This window comes from Fundulus heteroclitus, chromosome 17 (assembly GCF_011125445.2).
Source record: "Fundulus heteroclitus isolate FHET01 chromosome 17, MU-UCD_Fhet_4.1, whole genome shotgun sequence".
Taxonomy (NCBI): Eukaryota; Metazoa; Chordata; class Actinopteri; order Cyprinodontiformes; family Fundulidae; genus Fundulus; species Fundulus heteroclitus.
In genome coordinates this window covers 2,651,021-2,673,838 of record NC_046377.1, presented here as the reverse complement: position 1 = coordinate 2,673,838, position 22,818 = coordinate 2,651,021, and the positions used below count along the sequence as shown (strand labels likewise).

Below are 22,818 nucleotides of genomic sequence, written 5' to 3'. Positions count from 1 at the left end.
TTGAACTCAATAGCAATACTAACGGAGATCCTGAGTGTTTCATCAGAGCAGAAACACTTCCATTTCTTCCATTTCAGAAAAATAGAAGAAAAGACAAAGTGACGATGTTTTTTTATTGTACTAATTAGGACTATTAACTAGGTGCCAGTTCAGCATTGTGGAAAAAGATGTTTGGTATCCCTTACCTGTATAGGCCAATATAGAAGTGGTAATATTCAACGTCAAGGCATGGACCTTGGATTTAGTTGTGCATTTAGTTTAAAAAAACCTATCTTCATAAACAATGATCTGTGTTGCTACAAAAAAATTCAGATTATAGAGTTGGAATTTGGCTTCAGAAACATGAAAGCACGGATGGTGGTGGTACTGTGATGATGGAGGGAAATTTTCTTAGTACACTTTGGGTTCTGTGTTGCTCAGTCAGTTGCAATCAGAAGGTTGTGGGTTCGATTCCGCCTGTCCCATTTCCCCAAGGTGCCTACCGATCTGCATATTGATGTATGAGTGTTTGAGCGTGGCCATAGTGCAAAGCGCTTAGAGTGGTCAGTTTGACTATGACTAGAATGGCTGTTTAAATTCAGTCCGTTTACCATCATGTTGTGGGAGCGTTACATCAGGGTGAAGCACCACTTTGGATTCAGGTATGGATGCTGTGGAGACCACGTGAGTACAGTGGTTTTCACAGCAAGCTCTGAGTGCAACACAGCACAAATGTACAAAAGGTGGTGTACAAAAAAACAACAACACACACATCTTTGAATGGGATGGATATGCAGCTGACCACAAACTTGGGATTCTTTCAAATCAGTATGTACCAGAATTTTGAAGGATTCCTTCTGAATCTAAATCTCTGAAAATAAGAATTAAGGCTAAGAAAGCAAAAAGGATCTGACTCACTACAAACAAGGTGTACCTAATAAAGTGACCAGTGAGTAAATATGGTAAAATCACCAGACTCTCCTGGCTGTTAGGGTTAAGGTTATTTTTGCATTGTTGTTTTTCTTTATTTCACTAAATAACCTCTAAATAACCTCTTTTTTATAATGCAACATCTTTATACAATGAAGCCGTTGTCACCATGAATTGAAACATTTATTATGGCTTCAGATAGGTTGTAATTGCATTATTAATGTTTTATTAGCACATCAACTGCCCAGGCGGCTTCAAAGGAGTCTTTGAAGATGTTTTCGGTTTACCCTTCGAGTGCTGGATCAGATGTAATAGGTACAGATTGCTCTGAATGTCATTCAGCTATTGAGCTTCCCAATGACGATGCTGATCGATTTTTGTGGAGAAGTCATCTGACTTCACATCTCAGTTGCGGGCAAATATCCTCTCTTGTGAAGGTATCGTCAATGTGAAAAAAACAACTCCTGAATTTATGAGCAGCTCTTGTTTTTCAGAGAGTATTTCTCCAGCTTTAGATGTTTTATGCATCGCACCCTGGAGTCCAGATGAAAGACGCCAGGGATGGTCCAGGATCAGTTCATGCTCTGCTGTGTTGAGATTTTTTTTAGTAATTGTTGCTCTCTGTCTTGGAGACTGATGACTTCGTCCACCTGTGGGCTTTCTATGGACGCCTGCCCGTCCCGCCTGTCCGCTCCTGTGATGTTTTTGCATATAGTGTTCATGATAAGAAAGCAATTATTAGAGACGCATGAACAATAAGTAATTTATCATTATCATTTGCGTGAAGCCCCTTTAACAGAGGCGTTTTGGACAGACCAGTCAGCACCATTCCAGTTGAGCCTGACCTGAGCCCTGCCGGCTGTGTGGGTTGAAATTATTTTCAATTTCCCAATGCAGCAGAACCGGCCAATAGGAGGCACGCAGGCTCAGTGTGTTCCAGGGGGAGCGGTGGAGACATGGACTTCTCTTTCCAGCATCATTGCTTGGAAATGGTTCAGCTGAGGAGCCTCCTGTGTCACAAGGGAAGACATGATGTTTGACCGTGAGGCGAGGAGAAGCCCATGTGCAGCGATTCTTTACATCGGTTGGCGTATGCAGACGAAGATGGGCAAAAAGACAAACCCACAACCTTCTGATTGCAACTGTATTTTACCCAAATTCCAAGATTTATCTTAGAATTGTACTTCTGTAAAATAACAGTTATTCACACAGTGTCTTAGGCCTTAAGAGAGGTCCTAAAGTGAAAAAATGTTAGGAGTAGTCAGGAGGAGTTTTAGAGGGCCTAAGAGAAACAGAGAGATCTGATTGGCTGATCCACTCCTTAAACTGTGGAGGAAATGAGCACATAAACTACTTTAACAATCATGCAAAGATAATATTTAGATAAGATAAACTTTATAAGTCCCATAGGGGGTAATTAATTCGTTTCAGAGGCCCGTCGGGTTAAATGCACGGCTATACCTAACGGAATTTTATGGAGGATAAAAGAATTATAGAGAAATTAATCATGAATAAAAAGTGGAGAAATTAACAAATAATACATATAAAAGAGGTGATAAATCTTCTGTACTGCATGATCATTTTAGTAGCCTATATGGTCACCCAAGTGTGAGGCCATCTCCTCGCTTTGATTGCTGCACGGAGCGCTCACTTTTCAGGCTGCTGCAGAGTAACAGGCGCCTTGATCTGTGGCAATACGCTTTAAACTCTTTGTATTTGTGCCATGATCCGGGGGACCAGTTTAACTTTCAACACTCCCTCTCCTCCCACAGATAACTGGACAGGTGCGCTGCTCTTCGCTTTTTTCCATCCCCCCCCCTCCGTTTCATGTCCGTCCTTTGCCAAATATACAAGCCGGCAATCCCGGTAAAATGATGACGAGTGAGTGCGCATTAATGTCAGCTAGATAGGGTAGCAAAATGACTGGTGAGTCAAAAGAAAGCAAAATAATGACGAGGATCTAAATAAGGTGCTTTAAAACATTTTTGATGCTAGCTTTCATCGTCACGACACATTCCTTAATCCAGTCTAATTTCTCTCCATCAATCACTAGGAGCGCATTTGTGTTTTGTTTCTTTCTTTTACTTTTAACCAATCACGGCTCTTGAGGAGTTTTTAGGCTAAGATAGGAGCTCTCTGAGGATCTTTGTGAATACGGGGACATATGCTCTGCAGCTTTCTCACCCAAAAGGGCCGTACTGTTCCATCAACTGTTCCATGTCTGCTCCCCTCCATCTATCTGCTTTTGCTTTTGCAAACTCAAGGAGTTTCTATACACGTCCTGCCAAGCTTTCACCTCGCAGTCCAAGTGAAACGACTTGAATTATTTTCTGGTGATCAGGTGCATCTTTTGGACTGGAGAAGTAAGGTCCTTGTGGTTCAAAGGGGGGCTTCCTGCCAGGCTCCCTGCAGGGGTCAGACCCTGAATGTGGACATACTGAAGCTGAACTCAAATTCATATTCAGCGGAGGTAATGTTGCATTGCAGGTTTTCCGCTAAGAATCTTTATGTTGGCAGGGTCCAGCTGATGATTGTTGCCCGTTAGCGTCAAAAGAGGAAGTTATGACCACTATTGCTATATTCAGAATGACAGGCATATATCATTGTATGATGTATGACAAGCAAAGCCAGCAGCATCACCCGTGCCTTCATTCAGAAGGACTTTTTCCAAAAGCTCCAGCTACGTTGTCTCGTTATGTTCACTCTGAAAGGGTCCCTTTGCCATGTAGAGCCAAAATGGAGATCTGCCTGGGATCTCAGAGAGGTTATCCATGACATATGACACAGAGTGGACAATGTAGCCATGCTTTCTTATATGCAACTAAACATATACAACCAACATCAAGACAAAAACGTCCTAATAATTTGTAATGTATTCACAGGCTGTGCATCAGTGATGCTTAAAAATGCATCACAGTGCACCCCGTTCATGAATAATTTACACAATATGTAATAATGTCTTTATAGCTATAAATAAACCCTTTATCTATTTTTCTTCCCCATTTTCTGATCAGTTGTTAACAAATTACCATTAATATTCTAAAACATTTTGTATTATGTATTTTATTAACAAAATAGTTTCTAATTTAATGATAAAAGGTTTCTAACATTAATGTTGCTCTTTATACTTTATTTGTATGTTTATATATTGGATTGGGTCTCTTACCTTTAGCCGAGCGACGTACACATTTGCTCATACCTGCGATTTACCGTGAGGTTTGTTAATGCAGCCAGAAAGTTTGCAGTTCGTTCTAGTTTAACAATCAGAGAATTTGGCAGTTTTGTTTCATTTTTTTTTGTTTTTTCCAGGACTAAAATAATGATCTTATCCTGTTGGTTTTGATTTTCACAGTCAATCAAAAGGGCAAACCCGTCACCCTGTGAAACAGACTGGGGATGAGGTAGCTCTGCTTTCCATGACTACCTGATGTCTCTGTTCTATGTGGGCCCGGGGGTGCAGCGACTAATTGCCTGTGTCTTCTCCTCTTGTCTGTAATCATCATTAACGTGATGAAATCCGGGGCTTTAATTTGAAAGACCTGCGTGGAGTCAATCATCGCTCCGGAGTTGATTGGTTTGATAGCCAGCGCGCAGGCGGAATAACTTTTCTCACAGAGCTTAGGTTAATGAAGTTGTGCCAACATCGCTAATTACTGTATCTGTATACTCCTCTGTCTGGCCTCCATTGTTCATTCATATCCCGCTCAGGCTGCAACATAACAGAAGCGAATAGCAGAGCTTAGACCCAAACAGTGCTGCGCATTGCTGTGCGTTGGGCGACGTGGAAGCATCTTTCCAACGGAGAAGCGAAGATTAGCAACAAATTAATCCTCCTCCAGCGGCCCGTAATCCTCTGCTGATAGATGGCGGCAGATGTTGCGCGTGGCTGCAGGCTTGTTCCGAGCGCGCGGCAGAGTAAATGTGTCGTACGCGAGGAGCATTGATCCGAAATCACAGGCTGTGAAATTACAGTGCCGGGGTAATATTCTGAAGGAGCCTTATCGAAGCCCTGCCTGCTGAGAGGACGTGCCGGCTGTTGTTTAGACGACTTCCTTGGTTCCTCGTTCACGGTCCAAACCGGCACCCTAATGGAACCGCATGCCAGAGTAATTCCCACACTGAGCTGTGGCATAGAGCTTCTTGACAAGTAAACAATGAGTCCAATGTCTCTCACCGCATCGGTAGCTAAAGTAAAGCCGGCCGTTCCTCTGCTACGTGCGTTTACAGCTCAATCGTGTTTCCATATGTGTGAATGTCACCCTCTGCTATCGTTAACAACACACAGTGGCCCAGCTACACAATAGAGCTGCTTCGTAACTACTGTCAAGTTGCAATTAGCTTCACCTTTTCATTGTTAGAGGGGAGCTTTGACAGCAGTCATTGGTAAAATAGTAAAAAAAAAAAAAAGTAAAAATGCGACAGAATATAACATTTCTGCAATTTCATTAGTTCTTGATAACAAAACCATTGGCCCTCTAGCCAGACTAGATTTGAATGCTCACGTTAGCCTCTTTGTTAGGACCGACTTCTTTCAGGTTAGACTGCTGTTTAAGGAGAAAGCTTACCATCACAGTGGGATTTGGAAAATGTGACCCTTATGTGGTTAATATTAGGCTGGATCAGTTTTTATCTCGTCGTCTCCGAGGTCTCCAGAATTCAGCCAAAGCTACAGAGAAAATCTTGGTTTTCAGGAGTATCCTTTTGCACAGACACCCATGGATCCTAAATGTCTTTTAATAGTAAGCTCTGAGATCATGAAACCGGGGGCTTTTTCAGTCCGAGCCCCCAAAAGAACACATCTCTTTGGAAAAGCATTCATCTATTTGAGCGTGACACTTGATTGGTTTTATTAATTAGATATTGTCTTTACTTACTGGTTTGTCTGCACTACTTTCTTTTATTTGCTTGATACACTACTAGATTCATTAATGCTTTGCCTTTACAGCACTTTGGTACAATTGATGGTCAGAAATTCCTAAAAAAAGAATCATGTATTTAGAAATGTTAATGTTCTTCTGGTATACAGTCTATTTGTCTCTGGCTTGACTCTGACTTATTCTACAGACCTAGCAATCTTATAACCACACAATGCTCCTATAGAACCAGTCTCCTTAAACTCAACTTCAACAACAACAATAATAATAATAATTATAATAATAATTATAATAATAATAATAATGCATTTTATTTGTAGGCGTCATTCTCAATGCTCAAGGTAACCTTACAAAATCAACAATAATAATAATCTCAACTTGCCTTTGTTGGAACTTTGAAGCTCAGGAATGTTCCTTGGAAGTAAAAAGGGGGTTGCTGGTATATATTTTCCATTTTATGTTTCGCTTCATAACACTTGTTGGCTCTGCATTATTTATTGTGCTTTGCTGACTGTGGTATTAAATGAAAAATGTACACGATAACAAGAAAAGGCACAGGGGTTGCTTTCCAAGCTAAAAGGCCTACAAACAACCCCGACTTCTTATTTTGTCCAAATATTTGAGTGTAATATCCCGCAAATTATTTGTGCATGGCATATTGAACGGTGCTCAGGCAGTACCTGTCAGCACCGAGGAAATGAAGAAGTTTCCTCTTTCCCATGACCTTATCTGACTCCGAGCTGTGGAATCCAGCCAGTCCAAGCAGCGGCGGCTTCTTTGTAGGAGAGACGCTGAGTTCCTGTTGACTGAGTGGGCATCCACACTGAGCTCTTCTGGCTGCTTTTCTGTCTCATCCCACAGGTGCCTTCAGAAAGTGTCTAGAACCAAGTCCGGCTGTGTTAGTCGAAGGCGGCGGACAGACCTCAGACAGGATTATTCGAAAATGTTTAGCCGTCTGCTCCGCCGTCCGTGTCTATGGTGTGCATAATTGAGGAAATGCCTCTAGGCATCTGAGCAGACCGCTGTACGGAGATAAGTCCTGTGGGGACAGATTGGATTTAAATCTTACCTCAGAGCGTGTGTGTTAGCAAGACTGTGAGGGTAAAAGGGTGGCTTCTCTTCTTCAGAAAGTGGATCTTTCATAGAAACATGTGGTAGGACTATACCATCATACCATTCTTATAGTGTACCGCTGTTTTTAATGAGAAGCCAGGGAAAGGGCTGAAGTGATACGGGTTTGCTGGAGCTGTATGGAGCAACGAGTAATCCAGCACCCCCTCCTCCATGTGTTGCTGAACACTGCCGGTCAGCTGACTGAAAGAAGACTACTGTGCTTTTTCTTGACTTCACGTCGCATAAAACATGAACAGTCATGGCACTGGAACCCCAGGAGTGTACCGTACTCTTACTCAGGTAACGTCCAGACAAAACTGTGGGGGGAACAGCATCGTTTGGAGAACCTGAGGGTATCAGTTGAGCAACAAGGAGACAAGGCTTTCAAGGAAAACAAGAAACTGGCTCAAAGGGACCAACTTGAGGGACCAACTCAATAGTTATATGTAAAAAATCAGGCTTATGATGACCTGAATAGTAAAAATTCAGGTCATCATTTTCCTTTGTCCATTAACGTTCAGCTCTCCTAAACATTATTCTGGCAGCATGAGTGGTTTCATTCAACCAGTATTGAAATTTAGCTTTTACTTGCCCAAACCTAAAGGGGAGGGGGCACATGTAGAACCTAAGAAGGTTTGGCATGGACTATGCGTGGATCTGGGAAGGCTGCAGTTCTGGTTATAAACAACAGAGAACTGACCAGCAATGAATGGGTTAAAAAAAACCTGCTGGAAAACTGCAAGAGAATTACCTTTGCTACAAAGGAGAGCATGATCATATTTTTGTATAATTTTGGCCAAGAACTTAGAAAAGTCATTTAAGGAGGCATTATTGTATATGAGAGGCCTGTAGACCACAGCGCAGAGACCAAGCCAGCTCAGACACAGTCAGTTCAAAGCTACTAGGTGATGCTGACAAAGACTGAGGTTTACAGTCATAGTGGTTGTTAGAAAACAGTCTCTAGTCCTCCTCCTCTGACCGACATTCATGGGGAGCTTATTGAGCAGTAATCAACGGTAAAAGTTCAGTAAAAGTGCTGGGTAATGCATGCACAGACTAATGCCTAATGGTGTTAAGAGATTCAAATGTCTGGAGTAGTGTGGGCTTTATATAATTTACCACCCCTTAGCAATGGGAAGTCGTTAGGGTCGACGTTGGCCCGGCTTACAGGGGAGATGTAAATGTAAAGATTGGCTACACTTGGTGACTCTGGAGATCCCACGGCACAACCATGCTTCTGTCTGTAAAAATGATCACCAAACTTGAAATAGGTTGTGGAAAGACAAAAGGTCCAGTAGGGTACACATCCTGTTGTTTAGGTCACCGTCTTGTTGAAGACATTTCCTGGCTCTTTCTACTGCCTCTGCTGTAAGTATGCAAGTGAAAAGTGAGGTGACATCAAACAACACCAGAGTTTCTCCTGGCACCATCTTTTAATATTTGACTTTGTTTGCAAAGTCTTCGGAGTTTTCTATGTGATGTGGTGTGTTTTGTCTTCAAAGCGAAACGTCTTCAAACTTTGGGGAAAAAAAGTCCAGTTGTTTTGTTTTTTAACTTTTTTTTTGCAATGATCACGACCTGGATGACTGAGAATCTCCACCAGCAACTCAAAATACAATGACCCCAGTAGGGACCAGAACCCAGGACTGGTGCCGCTGGGCATCAGAGCTCAAAACTGCAACACCGTGCAGCGACGCCTATGCAAAAAACAAGAAATAAACATCTACAATCACTTGGAACAGAGATATTTCACAGAGATATTTATGCTGTTGTATTCTGTATCTGTTAGTTTATTGCTGGTTCATTCTTTTTGGTATTTTTCAGAATCAGAATAGATGCAAGATTCCTCCATGTGTTTTTTTTTAGGGATGAGCCAGCATGCTTCCGTGGGCTGAAGTCCTTCTCTAACACGCCTCCCATTTTAGAGAATGGCTTGTTTGCTCAATAAAGGGACCAATAAAACGGGAGGATAGCATCTAATATTGTTCACACTTGTTCAACCCAATGTATTTTGGCATCCGTCGTCGTTAGAGCACGTCTCCTTGGTGCCAGCAGATAAACATCACCGCAGCTGCGGGGACTCATCAGTGTCACATTGTTGCACACAAATACAAACACTGAATCCTCATTACTTTATACAGTCGGTTTGTCGATTCTGTCTTACATGAAACGATGCACAAACGTGTGAGGGGAGTTGAAAGAAATGCGGCGACTGCTTCATTTCTTGTGTGAAGCATCGATTGGCAGTGCGCAGACTGCAGAGCGCGGTGCTGAACTGCATTATTGAAGACCAGCTTTGGCAACCGGGCCATCAATCGCCAGTGCTTCTGTACAGGAGTGTGTGTTAGCACAGGACGTACGGGCATTGGCCGCTGCTCTCCGTCTTTCCCCTCATCTGTTGAAGGTCACAACTTTCTGTTCAGGCTCATTACGCTAACAAGCACTCAGCTCTACCCCCCAGCAGGGTTCTGTCAGTGAGCCTGGGTCCTGCCAATGGACCAATCAAGGTTCTCATGCGGGAGGTATCTAGTAAGCTGTGGTCAGCGCCAACCTTGGCATACTCTGCCCTTTACTTCTTGACAAGGAATCCTTAAAAATCTGCAGTCTTTCTCTCTTTCTCTAATTTGCATTGATGTCTGCTGCGATGACAGAAATGCTCACTGTCTTCTTTTTTTCTTTGATTTGTGTCTCAGAAAAAAAAGGTGGAATGCAACATGTGGGTCAGGGTGAGTGTGCTCAACCAGAGGAGATGTATGCTGGTGTCTTGTTCACAAGTAGAGTACTGGCAGAATGAAGCAGGAACCACAGTAGATAAACAGATGAAGGCCTTGTCTACACAGTAGCAGTGTTGTAGAACTCGAGTCCGAGACTCGAACTCGAGTTCGAGTCATTAGCTAAATTTAGAGACTCGTGACTTGAGCACTGATGACTCGAACTTGGACTCAGACTCCTACATTCAGATCATTCTGACTCGGAAATTGAGAAAAAGACTTGACTTTTTTTTATATATCATTAGGCTATAATTTTAATATGTCATTAGAATATTATTTGGTGTATGATTTTAATATCTATTAGTGCAATAGCATGTTACAATGGAACATGGTCTTGACTTGATCAATAAGGACTCGACTTGGATCAATAGTGACTCGACTCGGACTTGACTCGGACTCGACTCAGATTTTTTTTTAATGACTTGGACTTGACTCGGACTTCAACACTGGAGACTCGAACCTGGACTCGGACTCGAGGCATAGTGACTTGACTACAACACTGTAGCAATGAGGACATTATCAATCAATCAATCAATCAACTTTATTGTCAATTTCTTCATATGCTCCAGACATACAAAGAGATCGAAATTACGTTTCTCACTGTCCCACGGTGAAGACAAGACATATTTACCAGACTAAGTACACAGACAACATAACATTCAGATAAAAGTAAATAAGAGGGCACATGCAGTGAAGAAATAAATAAAAGCAGCAAAATTTGGTTTTAAAATTGTACATGGACAGTCAATAAAATATTAATGCAAAAATAAAATATTAGTGCAAGAGTTCTGTTTTTTAGTATTAATAGGAGTCATTATGTAAGAGCAGCAGAAGTGCTGTATCTGGACACATTACCCTAATCTTTCATGTTGAAGGTGCTGAGGAGCATTTAGAAACAGAATCATCTTTAATTTATTACGTTTGTGCACACAAACAAGGAATTTCTTCCACTTTGCTCTCAATAAAGACATTTTAAGTATAAATGTATCCGATACAATACAAATAGAAATCCATATGTTTGAGTGGTTCACCTACATTCCAACCACTCACCTCTGGTCACAATTTTGATTATGATGACAAGAAGAAGTGGCTTAAATGAGATGCTCAGTAGGGAGAGCGGGCTTTGCCTCGGAGATATCATGAGGAGATCCATAACACAGTAGAAGCTTGGACCTGATCTGCTGCTCTTCTGCACCAGAGCAGAACCAGAGATTCTGGCATCTAACTCGAATGCTTCTTTTTTAGAGCTTTTCAGGCTTTATCCCACTGCAATGGGACAGACCCAGAATTCAATGTAGGAACTGAACTCACCGTCTTGTTAACACAGAAAAGAACCAGACAGTGCAGTCAGGCACCTGAAAACAGAAGTTTTACACTATATAAAAAAGACACATAAGCCATTTTTCTCACCGTCAGACATGACATATTAATATTTACCTATTTTAGGTCTGCTAGAATGACCAAAACTATTTCTATTTGCTAAATCCTGGAAAAATTAGCGATTTGGACAATAATTGAGTACTTTGATCGTATTCAGAAGTTTACATACACTAAGATTAAAGATTTAAATAATTTGGGAATGCCCAGATGATAATATCATGCCTCACAAGCTTCTGATAGGTTTATTGACAACATTTGAGTTGAGTTGAGACACATGTGGATGTTTTAAAGGAACACCTAGAACTCTCTGCCTCTTTGTGTAACATGTTGAGAAACAAGATATCAGGAAGAGAATTGTGGACTTACACAAGTCTAGTTCCTCCTTGGGTGCAATTTCTAAATGCCAGAAGGTGCCACGTACATCTGTTCAAACAATTAAACACAAATATAAACACCATGGGACTGTCCAGTCATCACACCGCTCAGGAAGGAGACGTTCTGAGTCCCAGAGATTAACGGGCTTTAGTCCGAAATGTGCATACCAAAAAAAAACAAAAGATCTTGGGAAGATACTGGCTGATGCTGGTAAACCGTGTGTCACTGTCTGATCTGGACCAACATGGGCTAAAAGGCTACTCTGCCAGGAAGAAGCCATTACTCCAAAAGAAACCCATAAAAGCCAGATTGCAGTTGCAAATGCACACAGGGACAATGAAGTGATTATTTGGAAAAAATTTTGACGAAACTAAAATTGAACTGTTTCGCCATAATGACCATCGTGGAGGAAGGGGAAGCTTCCAAGCCTGAGAACACCATGCCAACTGTGAAACACAGGGTTGGCAGTATCATGTTGTGGGGTTGTTTTTGTTATTCTGGCATTTAGCAAATAGAAATATTTTTTTTTTGGAAATTCTGACGGACCTATGACGATAAAAGGGTTATTCAGATTTCATGCCTGACGGTGAGAAAAAAAGCGTATATTTTTATCTAGTGTATGTAAACTTGTCGATTCAGCTGTGGACGTGAGGAAGACTGCTGAATGTACTTCAAACTGAGCAAGATGGGGATAAAAAGGGGATTCAAGGGTTTTTTATTGTGACATTGTTGTAAGAGGGATTGTGCTGAGTTTTCAGAAAGTTATCAGCTGGGATTTTCACTTATATCTACTTCTTGTGTTTACAGAGAGAGAGAAAGAGAACATAAATAACTCAAATAAAAGTCTAGTGAGCAACAGTGGTCTTGAGGTTGAAGGAGTTGGACAGAGTAGTTGAATCAATTAATCAATCAATCAATCAATCAATCAAGCCTTTTTTTCACATCCACTATAATTGTGACCAAAGGTTTTAACAAACCAATATATGCACAGCAAAAAGGTAACTAAAAGTAAGTGAAACTTTCTTGAAATAAGTGTATTTTTCCTTAATTTGAGGAGCTAAATAAGACTATTTGCCAATGGAATACGATTTTTGCACTTAAAATAGGAACAATTAATCTCCATCATCTTATTTCAAGTGCAGTATATCTAACTATCTTATTTTAGCAGTAAAAAATACTCATTCCATTGGCAAAAATAAACTAATTTCAAGAAATTATTACTTACTTTTAGTTCCCTTTTTGCAGTATTATGGTAGCAAAAACACACAAATAGATTACAGAAAACATTAAAAAAAAACTGGTTAAAAACAACGTAGATGTAACAACATAGATATAAGCGGGTAGATACAACCAGAAGGACCACCTTATTAAAAGTCTGCCTGAGTAAAAAAGTTTTGAGGTTTGATTTGAAAAAGGCCAAGTTCAGCTAGACATTGAGGATTTAGTAGAAGCTCATTCCAGCGTCGCAGTGCGGCCACAGAAAAAAGATCATTCAGCCCAACATTTGGACTTTGCTCATGGAACCGTGAGTAAACGTTGAATGACGGATCTCATGGACCTGGTGCGAATAGAAAAGCTCAATAACTTAAGAGCTTTAAAAACAAATAATAAAAGTTTAAAATCTATCCTAAAACGGAAGAAAAGCATATGTGGTCTAATGTGCTCCCATCTGGCAATGTTAGGTAAAATGCCATCTCTAACACCTTGAAGCAGCGCAGAGTCCAGTGCAGCACCTTTTGAGCATCTCTGCATTTCAGCAGATTCTTTCTGAAGTCACCAAAGAAGGAAACTAACTTTTATGTCTAAACCTTGTCACTTCAAATGCATTTAATGTGAATTATGTTTATAGTTTGAAGGAAAACCCTATAGGTAAAGATTATTGGGAATAAAGTTGTATTTTACAGCAGGCCACCCTTTAAGTATGGAATGGTTACAAGCGTAACAATATTCATCTTTTCCCCTACCAACAAATAGCTTTTTCCTGCAATGTGAATGAATAAAACTGGACAGTTTTAAGCTTTACTGATGCTCCAGACTTATAAACGCGATACCATTTGTTAAGTTCATCATCGGCTTTCCACACTTCCAAAGCTCCTACTCATCCATAACCATAAGGCAGATGACTATCCATCATTATTTACTTTTTTTTTTTTCTTGCTTGTCAAGTCTGTGGTGTCCTTCATCATCTCACCACGGAGTAATTTCAAGAAAGTGTGTTGGAATCGAAGTGTTGCGCTGGCTGCTCCTGCTGCTCCCTCTGCCAGTAGCCGCTCTGCACAGCGTTGTGTGAGGATCTGAACTCCTGCCAAACAAACGCTGAACTGCAGCTTTGCCCTTGGCGTACAGTCGGCTTGCTTTCATTATTCATCCCTGTAGCTCCAGGCGTCTTACCTGCAGTAAATGGTTATTACCCCTGGTGGTATGAATTGTCATAAAATCGGAATTTGGGACGGTTTAGAAAATGCACAGCCTGAGATTTTATTCCTGTCTTCACCGTGAACCAAGCTGAGCTAATCGTGTTTGTTCGTGTTTGATTTGACTTTATTCCTTCCCTATTCTGCGTCCTGCAGGGGTTTGTTTGTGTCTGGCATCATATCACATCAGTCTTTTAGTTTGCAACCAACCTCAAAAAGATGGCGTTCAAGATAAGACCCAAGCTAGATTTGACTTGGGAGTGGAAAGGTGGACCTGGGAAATATCTCACACCTGAGTTGAGCATGTTGTACAAATAGGGAAATGGGTGAGATTTGCTGCTTGTTGCTGTGCTAACTACCTTTAGCAATTTAAACCAGAAATTGAATTTCTCCAAATTCTGAGGACAGAAATTTGAATAATAACTTTTGTGCACCCGCTTTAATGAGATACAAATCATTTGAAGTGGAAATAAATAGTTTATAACTGGATTATTCATAATTTCTCGTAGGCATGGCAGCCATGTTGGATATTGAAGTCAGGGCTCCAAGAACACCTCTGACCTTTAAAGTACTAACTTCAACTTCTTCGTTCTCATTGTCAGTACTGTAGCCACGCTAGTCATCTTAAAGATTAATTTCCAAAGATGTTCTAAAAAGAGCAAAAACGTGTTTTGCTCCATAACTGCAGCCTGAAGGTCATGGATATGGGGAAAGAGATCCCGCTGTTGTCAGACCACAGAGAGAACAGAAGTAACAAAACATTCAGGTCACCATACAAGAGGATAAACAGGACTAGGTTTAAGTGAGATTAGTGGACCAGTTAACAGTAGTTTTTTTTCCTTCTTTTCACAAATAGAATAAATAATGAAAGTTTTGTAAACCACAAACTGTGTTTTTAAGGTCCTGAGATCAGTTTACAACAATCCAATCCAACACGTGTCATTTTTCTCTCTAACCTTTACTGGTTAGCCACACTATGGAGTCCTATGACGAATGCAATAAAGCATTTGACAGCTTTAAAAATAATGGATCTCTCTTCTTTAATGATGCAGCCTGTGGCAGAGGCATTAGGTTGGACTCTAGAGTTTGATTTCAATCCAAAAAAGGTCTCTCTTATGTAATGCTTTTACGTTTTGTTATTCTTTATCACTTTATGTTCTGTAAAGCATTTTGGATTGCCTTGTGCATGAAGGTGCTATATAAATACACCTGCCTTGCCTTTGTCCAAAAAGGTCCAACTGGCTCCTCTTTAATAATACCAGTCCATCCTAGTACCCCACCTCCACCTTGCTGGTGTCTAAAATGACGAGGAGCATCCATGTAATCTGTCGGTAATCTCCTATCTCGTCAATCCATAAACCCTCGGAAGAATCAGCCTTCGGATATTTGTTGGCCCAGTCTGGGTCGTGTTTTGTTCGTTATTGGTCCAGTTTTAGCCCTCCTTACGTTGGCCATGTGTCTGAGCACTGTACACCTTTTTGATGAAGCTAATTTGTGTCTTTTTTAAGTGAACATGTTTCTTTGGATTCTGTTAGCAACAATACATTTGATGGTTCTGTGATCACGATCCAATAATACGCCAATTTTAAGAATTCTCCATCATTCCGGAAGAATTTTTAACACATTTTGACTTTTCACAGTCTGTTAATCTATTTTAGTGCATTTTGCCTAACAAAAGTAAAATGCCTAATATTTAATTTTATATATATATATATATATATATATATATATATATATATATATATATATATATACACTCACACACACACATATGACTGAATCTGCATCTCAACACCTCATGGTGTCCACATAATAGATTCAGACATTTGTTCTTCCTGCGTCTGTTCTAAATGTTCTCTTTCCTTTTTCAGTCATGCAGAGGAACCCCTTTGTGGTGGATGGCTGCTGCAGGAAAGGCTCCCGCAATGCACTGCAGGAGCTCTACAGCCCCTCACAGGTAGGATGAACACCCTCCCACAGAATAAATGAATTCATGGTTTCTTCATCTGCAACCACATAATATAAAAGGAAGTTATGGAAGTATCCATTGTGAAAGCGTTAAAAGTCTTAGTATCCATGGCTGACATTTTGACAAGAACTTTGTCATGTTTAATGAAGAAAAATTCTAAAATGACCCATTTTACCTCGTTACACCAACAAATATCAATGTATTTTATTCAGAATTTACTAGGACATTACTACAATCCTAGAGACCCTTGACACTTCACAAAACAGATGGATTTACACTGGAAATAAAATCCCAGATTACTAAATAGGTAACTTCTGAAGGTATTGGTTGCACACTTTTATTTAAGGAGTTTAGTGTAATAGAGGCTGACACGCTACCCTGAAAATAATTAGAAAACCATATACCACTTCCAAATCTATCACATAAAATCCAACTAAAATGCATTTAAATTGATAGTTATAATGTGGCAAACATCCATCCATCATCTATAAGTGTGTATCCTTTCTCCAGTCCATACAACTATTCAGGCACACCTAAGGTCAAATTTGAACAGAATTAACCTAAATCATGATTTGGCACTGTGGGATGCACAGAGAGAACATGCAATCTCAGAAAGACCCGGGCTGGAATTTGAACCCAGAACCTTCAAGGCAGCAGTCCTACCAACAGCGGCACTGAGCAGCCCAGTGGGAAAAGATGTGAATACTTTTGAGATAAATTAATTATGTTTGGGGAGAATTATAAATTAGCCCTCCCCTTCTGTGCCTGGACTAATATTTCTTCACTTCTGAGTTGCTTTGAATATTATTTTAAATGAATGACAAAGCACATAAAAGGCAATTTCAGGATTTCAACAGAAATGTAGAGTCCGCTTTGTAACACGTATGTTATTGGCCATTTAATTTGGGCAAGTGACAAACTGAGCAAACTGTTGAAACGAACGTGTTTCCGCAACAACCAAACCTTAAGTAACCAAGTTGGTGTTTTTACTGGACTTCCTCTGAGGAAAAAACCTTTGCATTTCTCCTCGCCACTCAGCCAATCACTGAAAAGCAGTACCTTCAGTCAAAGCTCCTCTCGAGTCCACTCGCTTTGACCCCGTTCTTGAGTAGGGCCGGAGAAACCCGGGCGGGCCTTTAAAATAAGCTGCTCCTGATACACTCACAAGCAGGCGGAAAACCGAGCCGGTGGACCCGGGGCTTTAGACTTAGGTCCAAAATGTATCCCATTCAACACTGGAGGTGGGCACCAGCAGTATTATAACAGTAACAGGCTGTACGGAAGAAATTTCATGGAATTTAGTGGGGAAAAGAAAGTTGGCTGCAAAATGTGTTTAAAAGGTGCTGCAGAAACTATTCCTGTCATAGGATGGATTTTTCTGTCACAACTACATGCTGTGGAAATGTTTTATCCTAAATGAGGCACATTAAAACTCAATTGCACCAACATATGAATGAAGGGTTGCACAAAAGCTTAGAGCTGTCCCTCCTTTTTTCAACGTTCCTTCCAAGCCACCAGACTTTCCTGCAGTCTTTTATATTGGCCTTTAAAGTGATCAATGCAGGATTCCTACACAGCCTGGAAAAGTATGGAAATGTATGGAATTTCATCCCAGTATTTTCCAGGCATGGATCGGCATAAAGAAAGAAAATAAGAGTATGAATATATTTGTTTACAGACTTTATTCTCTTTTCCATTGACTGAAAGCAGTTCTCCTACCTTTCCTTCTTCACTTTCTTTGTCTCTTTCGTGTCTTTCCATTATTTCTCTTTCTTCCTTCCTCCCTTGTCTTTCATTCCTGCCTTCCTTGTGTCATTCCAGCCTCTCTATGTAGAGTTTCTGGACCAAATCTAGTAAAACCTGAAGGACACGTCTGAACACCACTGATGTTTAGATGTTTTTTAGTAGTTTCAAAACCCCTGGTTGCTTTGTGCAAGATGCTTTCAGTTGTTACTCTCTTCACTGTCCTCCTACCAGTGCTCTAAAGCTACCCCTGGTTTTATGCTCTGTATACCCCCCCCCCCCACCCCCCACCCCACCCCCACTCTGCCTGTACCACGCTGTACGGTGTTGAACTGGCCATTTATCACCATGCACACAGGGAGCTTTAAGTGCTTTTCTGGATAGCCAAGATTAGACCAGGTGCACACAAACTCATAGTAAGCTATTTTTTTTTTTTTTCACAGAGAATTTTTCCACACATTCTCACTCCTGTGAAGTCCCATTGATATGTTTCTGTGTGCACAGCAGGAGCTACTGTAGCTTGAGTAAACCGTAGCCGGGTCCTTGAAGTAAGCGGTCAAGAGAGCGGCCCGCCTTTGCTCTTTGTGTGTGTGTGTGTGCGTGTGTGTGTGTGTGTGTGTGTGCGTGTGTGTGTGTGTGTGTGTGCGTGTGTGTGTGCGTGTGTGTGCGTGTGTGCGTGTGTGTGTGTGTGTGTGTGTGTGTGTGTGTGTGTGTGTGCGTGCGTGCGTGCGTGTGTGTGTGTGTGTGTGCGCTTTTCGCTGACAAAACAGCGGTTTGAAATATAAGTACTCAGAGTTGCAACATTTTTGCAATGTTTTGATTAGCAGGTTTAAAGACACTTCCAGACGTACGGTTTCAACAGGGGTACAGTTCTATTTTAGCAGGTTTATTTGAAACTCAAGTGAAAAATATGTGTGAATGAAATGACACAATGAAAAAGTAGATTTGGTTTGGTTTCTAAGAAGTGAAAATTATATTAAAACATGGTCTTGCTGAAATGTCTCACGCAGATGCACCCACATTGTGTATAATTGTGTTAATACCTGAATAAAATGAGTACCTCTATTCAGGTGGACATTGCAGTTTGTGCTCCGGTTTAGACGAAACGTCTACAAGCTGGCCGCACGCAGAGTGTGCTACGGTTATTTAAAACATAGCAGTAGCGAACGGGAATCAGCTGCAAATCTCACGTTTCTCCTTGCTAACAGTTTTTTTTTCCTCATAAGGACCCAGCAGCACACCGGCAACGTTACAACGTTCTCGTGCTCTAGAACCGCAGTTACATTTCTGTTAGACGCTGTGTAAAATAAAGTTCTGAATTTCAAGTCTAAATGAAACACGTAGATATGCATTAGTTATGAGAATGTGACGCACATGATGATGTGATAACATTTTAAATGTTTAGGCTCCATTTATTGGGTCTCTGGTTAAGTCCACGGTAATGATTGTCTGCTGTGGTTGCACATCCCGTCTACGTGCAAACTGAAGTTTTCTTGAGAGAAGTCGGGCTTTTTTTAATAATAATTTCCAAAGTGGCCATTTTTGGCCAGTTAGTGAAAACAATGATGTAGAAGCCACTTGATGTACGCCTTTATCACATTCTGTGCTACAAACTACAACACTGGAGCTATTCAATGGATTTCCCCACCTTTGTCATGCTTTGTCTTCACACTAGCTATGCGTACATGTGCGAAACTCCTTGATTGGATTGAAATGTATTTGGAATGAACAAGAAAAAAAAACATACATTGACTACATTGTCTATTTGGGAACATAATCAACTAATCTATTAGATCATGTTGTTCGTTTAACATGAGCCAGGCTTTATTCAGCATAAACGCAATTTGACATGCAGTTGCCTAAAGAAACACAGAAGAAGAAGTTGTCTATGCTGAAAAATAGTGGAAGTGTACAAATAAACGTGGACGTGTTCCAAGAACGGCCAAGATGTTACTGCACTCGCTAATATATAGCTATTGGTCTTCCTGTGTTACAGGGTGAGAGACGTGGGGCACGCGTGTCAAGTCAGGGCGGTTTGCCATAATCCAAATGGCATGATCGGAACAAGTGTTTAGATGGATGCTGTTCTGATTTACAATCTGCATAAACCCGTCTTGTTCGGAATACAATTTAATTCCGATTAAACTTGATCATTTGACGTGTTTAGATGATGCATTTTCATGCATATCGGCCTTTATTCCGATTACTTATTTCCATGTAAACATTGGTTCTGTTTCTGTCACTTGCAGGATATCACCTGAATCAGTTAATGTGTGAGAGGTTAGTGGAGTTAAAGTAACCATTTTGTACTTTTTGGTCATTTTGCATGTAAATTTTTTTGGTACAAAAAACAACCTTCTGCCATTTAACGTTTTGTACAGATCATATCTATTCGTACCCACTTTGGGGGGCTTTCTTACGGATTTAAAAAATCTAAATCTACTCTCTTTTTTTAGTGTAAGGAAATGTGGCATGTGACTCCAATAAATATTATCTCTCAGTGCAAGGTCACTTAAGTTTTTCTGTTTGGATCAGAGGTCCATATCTTTCTTATTTCATAACAGTCAACTATCCCAAAGGAGATCAGAACCACAATCAATCAAAATAGTCTAATACTGGATTCTGAAAGTGCATCCAAATACATTAAAATGTGCAATAAACTTGAACATTTATGTGATAACTTATCTTAGATGTATCAAAATACCTTTCTACCAAGAAAAGTAAACCAATAATGGTTTGTTTACAGATGCAAAATAAAGGTTAGGATTAAATACCAAAGTGTTGGCACAAAATGTAGATATAAAATGTCAAAGAGATGAAATGACTCGAAACCTAAAGAAACCACGTTCTGGGATCCATCCCGTCTCTATGCGAATAATGTTAACTTATCACCACCAACTGGTGTGGAATAGGTATTAGAGGTTTTTTTTTTTTTTTTTTAAATAAATCCCGCATGATTGTTTTTAAAACAGTGAACCACATCTGTTGAAATAAAATAATGCAGAGCAATATAGTGTGGGCCTCAGGGTGCTCAAGAGTTTCAAGTAGGATTTTTGACTACAGCTTGTACGTTTTAAAAAACTCTGAGTCCATTTTTTTTTCTTAGTTATTCATATTTTGCTTTCATAGTTATGAATATAATTACCATAAAGTCAAGCCTTTCATGCTTAGCTTGCAGGCATTCAGGTACTTTCATCAAGCCTCGGAGACAGATAATTGAAGTGTTTTACAAATAAGTGTAATCAGTGGAGAGAGGAATGTGTCTGAGTGCGTCTGTGCCGGCGGATAGAACCTGTCTGGATTGTTCCACCCACAGCGAACGCTACAGTCCTGTCATCTGAGTTTATATACTCTCATGTCTCCTTACATGCCCTTACTGGAACCCTGATACCACTGGGCCATAAAGGAGCCAGAGCAACTCACAGGGTGCCAACGTTAAAGCCTCAAACAGGAGCACACACCACTGCTGGGGCAGTGTTTGTGCAGGAAGCTTTAAGTCATGGTTTAAAGACAAAGGCCTCAGACGAGGAAAATCTATTATTTCTCGCTCTGCATTCGAACGGCGTTGGAAGAAAAGGAGTAAAAGGATGGGGGCCAAAGAGATTTCAGAGGGATAAATCATTCTGTTTTTCCTCTTTGATGGAGGAGGCAGTGCAGAACACAACCGAAAAACCCGAATAAATCAGATATTTTGTGTTTGCGATCCCATAAAAAAAAGCAAAACTGCCTCCTAATCTGCTGTAAATTTCAAAAAGACTCCGTGCTCTTTGAAGCGTCGTTTCCATTGAACATTTATGATTTTAAGGCCCAGTTTGAACGGGCTTTTTTATTTCTCTTTCCTTCTGAGATATTTAGCTGTTATAGGTTTTGTATGGGAGGGATTGGGACATTGTCTCACAGGTTACATTTACAGTGTACATGTAAGGGAGAGCCTTTAAGCCGAGATACAGCGTCACTCCATACAAAAACACGGTGTGTAAATCACTTCCTCTATGCGCTTGTTTAATAACGTTTATTCAGAATAAAGAAACATAATTGACTATGATGTGTATATGAATAAAACTATTTACAATGAGAGCGGGGTGTTATAATAAAGTTAATATTTAAAGGACTTGGAAGTGATTGGAATAATGCTGTTGGAAAAGGGGTGGGTTAAAGATAAGTTTATGAACGTCTGCATGTTCTTTGTGTTTTCGTGTTGATTTCTTTTCTTTTGTCGAACAGATTCCGAGTCTCTGTGAGTCACCAACAGCTCATAAAGACGTTGTGGAAGCTAATGTAACACGGTGGTAAACACGCTTTTATTTGCAGCGTATTGCTACATCAAGCTCAAAAGCCCTTCAAAAAGCCCGTATAAAATGATTCATAATGTTTTTGCAATGTTTTTGGAAATGTCTTTAAACTTTGTGGTTATACCTAGAGCGGCGCTCTGGGGTCACACCACGCATTCAAGTTACATAGGCAAGTTTTTGAGAAGGGCGTGTCCGCACGGAGCAGCCATATACAACAAGTGCTGAATATTGATAATTTAATATATCTCATATCAAGCTAATATTTGTTGTCAAAACTTAAACTGTGCTGCTTTAAAATAGGCTTTCCATTGAGTTTTAACTTGGGCACCAACAATGATAATCAGGACGCTGGACAGCGTTCTGTGCTCCAGCAATGTTAACATGGTTTTACAAAGCTACTGTAATGTTCAAATACCACATCACCTAAAACACGCCTCGCTTCCTGACGCATCTACAAGTTGGCTCTGGATCTCTGCTGAGGGAGGAGTTTACCGAAACGGCGTGCTAATGCCAGCTGGAGACCTCTGTTAGATGACAAGCTCTGGATCATAACCCGGATCAGAACCCCTTTTTATCTGCAGCACTTAGAAATACCCTTTTCCTTCAGAAATTGTATTGAGTGGAGTATTTTTTTTTTTTTAGCATCGGTATTGAGTTTGAAAGGTTATTATGGTGACAACCCTAGTCAAGGTGGACGTTTTTTTTGCCCCCCCCCAAGGAGCATAAACCTCAATGCACAGATAAAATGAGTAAAATGCTCTCATGAGAGACACTTTGATGGCTAGGAGGGAAAGTCCAAGCAGTTTTAAATGATCCTGCCTGTTATACCCTGTTATTATACTTTTCTCTTTGAAATACACTGGTGCACACACACACACACACACACACACACACACACACACACACACACACACACACAGAAACCACAGCAAGTTGGTCTCAACCCAAGAAGCTGTTTATGCAGACCACATTCTGGTC

At 40.5% G+C, this 22,818-nt stretch overlaps 1 protein-coding gene across 2 annotated transcripts in view; it reads left to right on the top strand.

Annotated features, from left to right (window-relative positions):
* Window positions 1-22,818, top strand: part of chst11 (carbohydrate (chondroitin 4) sulfotransferase 11) — a 95,399-nt gene that overhangs the window by 52,433 nt on the left and 20,148 nt on the right. For both annotated transcript variants that reach the window (XM_036149088.1, XM_036149087.1), the window contains exon 2: window positions 15,708-15,793. In XM_036149088.1, coding sequence (XP_036004981.1) covers window positions 15,708-15,793 — 86 coding nt within the window. The remainder of the gene's footprint in view (window positions 1-15,707; window positions 15,794-22,818) is intronic.